This window comes from Sitophilus oryzae, unplaced genomic scaffold (assembly GCF_002938485.1).
Source record: "Sitophilus oryzae breed Bouriz unplaced genomic scaffold, Soryzae_2.0 scaffold_549_pilon_pilon, whole genome shotgun sequence".
Lineage (NCBI taxonomy): Eukaryota > Metazoa > Arthropoda > Insecta > Coleoptera > Curculionidae > Sitophilus > Sitophilus oryzae.
This window is the reverse complement of record NW_022147139.1, coordinates 19719-29384: the sequence shown is the minus strand read 5'-3', so window position 1 is coordinate 29384 and position 9666 is coordinate 19719. Positions and strand designations below refer to the sequence as shown.

The window sequence follows — 9666 nt, the reverse complement described above, 5'->3', positions numbered from 1 at the left end:
GGTCAAAGTGAGTTGTTTGATGGTGTAGTTGATTTTTTAAATGTGTACGTATTTGCATGTAATTATCTTAAATCCGAGTTACAACACCGTCTAATTGTGAAACTGTTTCCAAAATAGGTAACTAATAAATAGTATATGAGTCAAAAATATTGTATTTGATTCAAAATCAGTTTGAGAATTCCTCTATTCTCTTACAACCAATTATTTTTTTGCCTAATGTAGACCGTAGCCCACCAGGGGATAGAAGGTAATGAAAAAGCAAACGATATAACCAGAAAAAGAGCGAACACTCCACTAACTGTACCAGAGAAAACCAAGTGGAAACCAACTTAAAGCGGAACTCAAGAACCTGAAAGTCTCCATCCGTAACCTGGAATAGAAATCCTCTAAAGGTCTAAGATAAAGGACAAGAACGTTCTACGACGTTTCCGACACCTAACCTCCACTCTTGTCTATTTAGCCAGAGATCATCAGGTATTTCTCTATTTTCTAGTTCTTTATCCACACCCTCCCTCCAGCTTCGTCGCGCCCTTCCTCTTTTATTTCTGCCTCGAGGTGTCCACAGTAAAATTGGTATTCTGTGATCGGGCATTCGTTGCACATGACCAAACCATACGAGTTGTTTTGTTCTTATGTCGTCCACAATTGTGTGTTCTGCTCCCATAATCTCCCTTACTCTGTTGTTGGTTATTTGTTATCTTTTCGATTTTCCAGCAGATCTCCTCCAGTAATCCATTTCGGTCGCTAATATCATGTTCTCTGTTCTGCTTTTCAACTGCCATACTTCGCTTCCGTAAGTTATTATGCTTTTCACTACCGTATTTTATATGTTCTTATTAGCTTTAGAGATTCCTTGATCCCACAGTACACCATTCAACATAGTCCCTCTGCCTTGCATTATTCGATCTTTTATACCCTCGTCGAGTTTTCCATCGTTAGTTATTTTTAATCCGAGATATTTATATTTGTCACAGTTTTTTATCACGCTTCCATCCTCTAAGACTATGTACTCTTGTGGCCCCCCTACAATCATACATTCAGTTTTGGTGATATTTATCTCCAACCCCCATTTCTTATACTCCTCTATCAGCTTCCTTGCCATATATTCAAGGTCGTCGTGATCTTGGGCTAGGACTATCTGGTCGTCCGCAAAAAATAGGGTGTATAGGGTGTCCTCATTTATTTGTGGGATTCCCATTTCTCTACACTTAAGCACCCATTTTTTAGTGCTTGTTGCAGGTATATTTTGAATAGTATAGGAGATAGGCAACATCCCTGCCTGAGTCCTTTTGTAATTTTTATGCTTTCTGACAATGAGTCTCGTATTTTTATTCTAGATGTGGTGTTCTGGTGTAAGTTCTTAACTGCTTTAAGTAGGTTGACATTTATATTAGTTATTTCCAACGTTTCCCACAATTTATTTAATGGTATGCTGTCATAAGCCTTTTGGAGGTCTATATATAGTAAGTGTACCTCTTGATCTTTTGCCGTTTTTTTCTCTAAGACCTGTGTTATGGTAAACAGATGATCCACAGTAGACCTTCCTGCTCTAAAACCCGCCTGTTCTTCTATTTCTTTCTCTTTATATTCATTCAAGGTCTAAGATACTCGATGAAATTTCTCAGAACTTACGACCGAGAAAAATCAAAGATTTTCCTTGATGTAAGTAAGGATCTTTGGATTGTCACGATATTCTTAACAGGAGACTCACTCTCACAGTCTCCTCAATGAACGCCTCAGTAGATTAAATCTAAGAAAGAACGGCGAATGCAGATTCTGGTGGGAAAAATGGAGAAACATCAGAACACCTCTTCACTGTGTGCGCCGAAATGACAACCATACGTGCCATAAACTTTGGTACGACTGATATCGGAGATGGAGAACTAACCTCTCTAAAACTGTCACAGATACTGGCTTTTGTCAAAGCCCTGTGACTGTACGATGAGTTATAAGTCAAGGGAGGGTGACACAATAGATCCATAAGGTCGCGGATGGATTAATATTCCCCCTTCCATACAATCCACAATATATGTCTAATGTAGACCTATACTGTTATATTGAACAAGTCAACGACATGTATCATAATTCTGTATGAACAAATCTAAATGCATAATAATTATTATTCTAATAATGCTACAAGTACAGACTAACTTCGATAATGAATTGTAGTTTATATGCAACATTAAACAATTAAAAATACATTTGCCATGAAGTGAGTTGTTTGCATACATTCAACCTTGTCAGATCTAATTGCGTCTTTCCGGTATTCCATCAACCTAACATATAATCTTAATTTTTTTTCTACCAAAACGAGATGTACGAGTTGAAATAGTTAGTTTGTAAAACAACAAGAAATAACGTAGGCGATAATTGAATGTACTGAAAACAATTTTAAGATTTGTTTTATTTTACCAAGCATCTTCATTTTAAAGGATCTAATAATCAACTAGTCTTTTATTTTGTATACTAATATACTATCAGTTAATTTTTTAAATATTAAATATTTTGTTGCATTGTAAAATTTATTAACATTTTTAATGAATCCTTCTGAGTGGTAATTTTAAATATGAACTGTTTTTTTGTACACTGTATTCTACAAAACGTTAGGTTATTAAATTACCATTATTTATTAAATTATACAAGTATAATATACCTAGTAGATATTGTATTATATACAATATCTACTAAGATTTATTTTCTATACATAATATACTTACAATAAAAATAATTATAGATATTTGATGTCAAAACCCATTCTATTCTTTTGTATGGACACACGAAGGGGAACATAATCTCTTCCAGTCTATTGTGTTATACCCTTACTTGAGTTATAATGACAGTCTCAGGGCTTTGACACAGCCAGTATCTGAGACGGCTCCACAGAGACCGTCTCCAACATCAGCCTTACCAAATTTAAGGCACGAACGTTTGTCGTCTCGTATTTTTTACAAAGATAATAAATATAATATTAAGATATACTATATAATATATTTGATATCAATTAAACTTTTAGTTACGTAATCGTGGGCGCGATTTTTAAATTCACTGTTGCCAACCATGGACATATTGAGCGCCGGGCTAACTGGAATTTAAATTTCGCGCTGCGGATTCAGGTGCTAGCTCTGTTGTAAAAAATGTCCAGTTTGCCACATTTATTTATTTATTTCCTGACATCATAGACAAAAGAAAATAACCACCTCCTGACATTGTGATTCGTTTCGTACTTTATTTTTTGTATAACGAGTTTTTGGTTTAAATAAATAGTGTTGTGATAGGTTATGCTTAAAAATGTTTACTAGTAGACCTTGCAGTCCAACACTGTTCTTTTTAGAACCTCTTTTAGTGCGAAGTGTACAAGATAGCTTAATAGCCCTAAAAATTTAATCGTAACTTTATTAGAATATTTTTGAACGGGAAAGCGATAGTAATGGCCGTTTATGTTCCTTAAGTGCTGTTAAGAAGATGAGTTTTGCTGATGTAAATAATAACTGTTTATATACTTATAATTAATTTATTTTTGTTTCCCAAAATATTGATAATTTGATTAAAAGAGAATATGTAAAACTGGGCAAGGCTGTGCCGGTCAAGCTTAATCACGTGTCTAAAAGTTTATCTGATATGAAGGATACAGGAACGAACGGCATAAAGGTAGATTTGTATTAAAAAAGGTGTCTTGGTTACCCTGTAAATGGTGAGGTAGGTTGAGTAAAAAAATATCCAGTTTTTGAAGCTATTTTGAAACAGATTTGTTTGATATTTAAAGAAATTTTGCCCAGAACAAATAGGCAATGTTTTATATTAAGACTAGCGTGTACCAGCGACTTTGTTCGCGCCGAATTAATCATTTGTAATGGTGATGATGAAGCAAAGCAAGAATTTCCATTAACATATAAACTGGATAAAATTTTCTCACATTTATGTCAGCATGAGAAAAAACAATATGGCGATATTATTATATAACTTGGTAATATTTGAGGGGTAGTTTCATCTCGTTGGAATTTGACTTTCGAAAAATCCGTTTGCCAAAAATAAGTTTTTTACGTCGAGCAGTTTAAGCAGAATCGTGGTTAAGAAATTATCGAACGTTTTGAAACACCCTGTATGATTTTTTAAAAAAATTCAAAATATGGAAAAAAAAACAAATAAATTATGCTTGTCCAAGCGTTTTCCCGAAAGACTAACCGTTTTTTAAATAACAAATATTGGAATATTTGAGGGGCGTTTTCACCCTCTTGTAATTTGAGATTCGAGAAACCCCTTCTTATCGAATCTCTACACCCCACAGTCAATCCGTTTGCCAAAAATCAGCTTTAAACGTCAAACAGTTTAAGCAGAATCGTGATTACTCAATGGTCATATTTTATGAAACACCCTGTATAGATTTATAAAAAATCTTAAAATATGTAAAACAACAAAATAAAATATACGTGTTTAAGAGTTTTTCCGATAAACTCACCGGTTTATAAATAAAATATATTTTAATATTTGGGGGATAGTTTCACCCCCTTAGAATTCGAGTTTCGAAAAATCCCTTCTTATCGAACCTCTACACCCTAAAGTCAATCTGTTTTCCAAAAATCAGCTTTTTACGTCAAGCGCTTTAAGCAGGATCATGATTAATCAATGACCAGATTTGACCACCCTGTATACATTTTTAAAAAATCTTAAAATATATAAAAAAACAAAATAAAATATACGTGTTTAAGCGTTTTTCGGAAACTTCACCGTATTTTAAATATAAAATATTGTAATATTTGAGGGGTGGTTTCACCCTCTTGGAACTGGAATTTCGAAAAATCCCTTCTTATCGAACCTCTACACTCTAGAATCAACCTGTATGCCAAAATTGAGCTTCTTACGTTGAGTGGTTTGAGCAAGATCGTGATTAATCAGTATGTCAGTCACTTAAGGATTTTATATATTAGAATAGATTTCGCCTACTTTCAATTGAAACATTTTGAAATATGACATTCTTAAAACCAGGAAGTAAACTATAAGATTTACGCAACTTTGAATATCTACCACCTGAAGTGGCGAATGATTCACTCTCTTTTCCTATTCAGTTGCTGACATTCTTTTGATTATAACAGAGGTTTTTAATGCAGAACAAGATTCATATTGCACCACTGACCGTCTCTCACCCATCTTACACGTAAACTCGGTTCTGCGAAGCTGAATCACCAAACTAAAGATCGCGAAAAGCATCTAACTATTCATTAAAATATTTCGCAGGTCTGTTTCCGAGAAGAATGCCCGGTATGGTGGTGCCCACGGGGCATGTTGGGCTATCTCGGTTCGGCCCCATATGGGCATTGGCTCGTTGTAAAGGATCTGCTTTTCTTCGAATTGTCTCAGATAACAAATTGAAGAATAAAGACGGTATTCGTGTCAAATTAATGTCACCGCAGATGCAAGTATGGAAACAGGAAACAAGATTTAAGGGAGACCATTTTAGAATAAAGGATGCGGCGGATATACGATTAGGGTTATACAGAAAATGCAAAATCTGGTTTGACTTATGAAAAATGATCTAGTTTAATTAGTTATTTTGGTCTCTCTGTACTTAATTTTTGATATAACATAGGGATAAAGGTAGCTGATATACTAAAGTATCTCTTTCTAAATTAAAAATGGAAGTTGCCATCTGTCAACTATATTTTGGAAAACAAATCTCGATATTTTGGTGAAAGTTTGAACCACTCTTTGGAGTCTGTTAATACAGCAAGGAATTTAAAAATAATTTTATCATCTAGGTGTGTCTTTTCTCGATTGTTTGTTTTTGGATACATCTCAATAGCTTTATTTTTTATAGAGATATTGACTTTTGAAGAAGACACTAACATTTTTTTATATTTTTTATATTAAAGACATACTTTTGCTTTTGGTCCTAGTCAACAGGCCTATAAAACAGTGTTTATGATTTATGTAATGTCTGTCTTTGAAAAATCATATTATTATTGTCTGTTGGGCAGTTACTTTACCAGAAGGATAGTTTTAAGTTCAAAAGTTGATCTCTACCATCATCAATTAATGCAGCAATAGCCGATAATTCAGAACTTAAAACCATCTCTACTAGAGTAAACGTTAATTAACATTAATAATATGACTTTTCAATGGGATTGACATTATAAAACCATAAACACTACTTTATAAGTCTGTTGATAAAGACCCAAAAGCAAAAGCGTGCTTTCAATTCTAAAATTGCTGTAAATCGTTACTCTCTTATTCAAAAGCCAATATCTCCAATAAAAATAAAACTATCGAGTTGCATAAAAAAACAAACTATCGAGAAAAGACCTACCTAGATGATATAAAATGATTTTTAAATTCTTTGCTTTGTTAATATATTCCATAAAGTGTTTCAAATTTTCACCAAAATTTCAACATTTTGTTTTCTCTCGTATAATTGACAGACGGGAACTTTCGTTTTTAATTTTGAAAGAGATATTAAAAGGTTAAATAATTTTGCCACAAATTGCTTTAAAAAACATGAAAAAAGGCACACTAGAACCAAATATATAAAACTCTAAAATTCATCAAAATTTTAAGTTGGCAGCTTTTCGTGCCGGCGAGTGTATATAATAAACAAAACATAAAAAAGGGAGATACAAGAAAAATGGTAGTAAAAAAAACGTGAGATGGTAGTAATGGAATTGAATTAGCATGGCTAAACATTCTGAGGCATGTACTTAATTACTACTTATTGATATATTAATTATAGAAACCTGGGTTCAGTACCTACTATTCAAAACTCTTATTTGGGCGGTTTAAAATTCTTGATTCAAGAACCATTTTATTTATCCTACTTCTATTTCCAGTTTAGTTACCATATGCACATATTATTATGCTCTTATCATAGTTTTCAAGTAATATAACCTATATTCCCGATAATTTAAAGTGTCCAACTTGAAATCGTACCAATGTTTGTATAACATTATGAAAACGAGAATTTTTTACCATTTAGAACAAAATAACGGAACCATATTCATTCGGATGCACTCCATTCATTAAACGTATTGACTACTTAACACTAATTACATTACTTATTAAATCACCTACATGCCCATATTCAGCATCACTTAACATACATGATTTAATATTTTATTTGTTTAGCACGCCGCTTTTGGCCTAAAAGCATTCACTCTTACTCATTCTGTGCCTGCATTAATATAAAAGTATGTTGGATGTAATATCTGCACAGTAACTTGACATTTTGTTAAATTTGGATATACATGAAGATCATCATTTTATTAGATTAGTACTAATTACGTATTTTCTCGTATTTATATTCTTTAAAACAATTTGACTTACTTATAGGGTTTTTGCTGTAGTTTATCTCTGCATGTACGATAAGAATATACATTTAAATTGAATATATTTAATAATTTGGGTATATGTTCAACAGTAGATAACTATATTATTGTTTTGGAGGCTGAAGTGTGTCATAGTTTATAAAAAACTCAGTTAGTAACCTGCAGCGTTGATTAGAAGGATTGGGAAGATACGAAACCTAATGGACGAATTCGTGATAAGGCAGATTTGATTTCCCCACGTCTCAAGTGCTGTAATGGTGGAGACAATTCAATCGTTCTATGGTCAACGCATAAAACGCTAATTTTCTCTAATACTTTCGGCCGGCGAAGGTATATCGAAGACGGTGTAGAACTAAAAGCGACAGTGTTGCTATATTAAAATGTATATCTGTAATACGTTTGACGAAAATATCTTGTAGGGAAAATCCGTTTATGTATTGAAAATGCATTTTGTGTTAAACCTAGAGTAAACGACAAAAACAAAATTCTTTATAGATAATTTCGAATATGTCGTGGCTGATCGAAAAGTTGTTTAGTCATTTTGAAATGACGATTATTGACATTTCACTATATAATATTTTGCATATATGAAATAACAGCTGATTTTAATTACCAAGCCAACTCTGACGCCGCTCTTTTTAATCATAATAATATATTAAATTAGTTGAAGCTCAGACATTTTTGACACACATATGACACAAACATATGTTTTTAAATGGAAAACCATGTGGGCCATGACTTCATAAAAGCGCCATTTTAAGCTTTTAGCGATATAAGTTATAATATGTTTTCCTTTTTTTAACAACCATTGAGTTATAGGCAATTCTTACTTCATTTTAAACAATTCCACTTAGTTAGCCATGGAAACAAGTCTAATCGCCATTACTCCTGTGGATTGTGAGGTCACATTCAAACTTTGTAAAATTAAAATACACAAAAAATCTCTGTAAATATGAATTCTAAATGAAGAAGCGTGTAGATAATCGCGCATCAATAGAGGAATTTTACATGACTTTCATTATGACTCCCTATAAATGTTGAAATGTTAAATATTATTTATACCGCACTATGTGAACTCAAGGATAAGAAGAGGTGGACTAATTGCATGAGCCTCCTCCGATCACCTGACCTCCATTTTAGATTTTTTTATAATGGTATGGTTAACAATAAGGTTTACAAAAACTCTTATGAATTAAGAGAGGTACTTGAAGTGGCGGTACGAGAGAAGTTTAGTTAAGTCGACCGAGCCTTTTGTGAGAATAGGAATTCATTTGACAATTGAAATTCAGTTTTAAAAGATGCAACTCAAAACAATGTCGGATTTTTGAACATTTAAATAACTTAAATGTGTATGTAGCGATATATTATTTTTTTTTTGCCTTTAGTTTGTGTAATGTAAATTGTAAGAACCGTTTAATAATATATTCTTTTAGAGTTTCTTTATATTATAAAATCATAACAGAATAAGAATACCATGCAATCTAAGGAAATTTTACCTAGGAAAGATAAGAATTGGCTATAACTAAATTTAACTCTTCTAACATGTCTTGAAAATCGTTCTCTAAAGAACGTAAGTAACTTTCACCTGTCAACGTATCCTAGAAAATGTATGGTAAAGAAAAGTTGAACAATAATCCTACACGCTTTTCTACATTTGAAAATCTATATTTACAATTTTGCCATTTTAATTTACAAAGTTTTTTTTTTTTTTTTTTTTTTTTTTTTTTAAATTTTAATTTATTTCCATGGCTAACTAAAGGAAATTGTTTTAAAAATTATAAGAATTACATAACTCAGTAATTTTCTGAAGAAAACATATTATAGCATATATCGCTGAAAAGTTTAAAACATAAGGGCTTTTAAGGTCATGGGTCTACCTTTTGTCGCATTTAAAACATATATTTGGGCCATATGTCAAAAATGACAATGAACTTTAGAAAAACGAGGACACAATCTCATTACGGATGTAATTATCTACACCTTTTATCTGTTCATGGTCTAAAATAGCTTATAAATGGAATCAGTAATAAATTTTAAATAGCCAAAATTTTTTTTTCGAAATATCTAGTAAGCCATGAACTTTTCTAAAATCTGAAAAGGCGCATATATACAAGGACCCCACAAAACTGCAATTCTTTCCCCATTTAGCCGACTCTATATCTCCAGTAGTTTCTGAGATACCCATAGAAAATATCGTAGGAAACTCACCCCTGTATGTAGAAGATTGTTTAATGATAGAAAATCCGTTTTATTAACGTATTGTATCCAAAATCTGTAAATCTACGGATTAACCAGTAGTTCTGGCAACACTGCCTCCGGCAACCAGCAATACGTAACTGGAACGAAGTACCAA

At 32.5% G+C, this 9666-nt stretch overlaps 1 protein-coding gene across 1 annotated transcript; it reads right to left on the bottom strand.

Moving 5' to 3' along the window:
• Nucleotides 1-823: 823 nt before the first annotated feature.
• LOC115886948 lies at nucleotides 824-1198 on the bottom strand. Its single transcript, XM_030906276.1, has one exon. The coding sequence runs from the start codon at nucleotides 1196-1198 to the stop codon at nucleotides 824-826; it is 375 nt and encodes a 124-aa protein (XP_030762136.1).
• Nucleotides 1199-9666: the final 8468 nt, after the last annotated feature.

Coding starts and splice junctions, on each gene's coding strand:
- LOC115886948 (XM_030906276.1), bottom strand. CDS start 1,198: ATGGGAATCCCACAAATAAATGAGGACACCCTATACACCCTATTTTTT.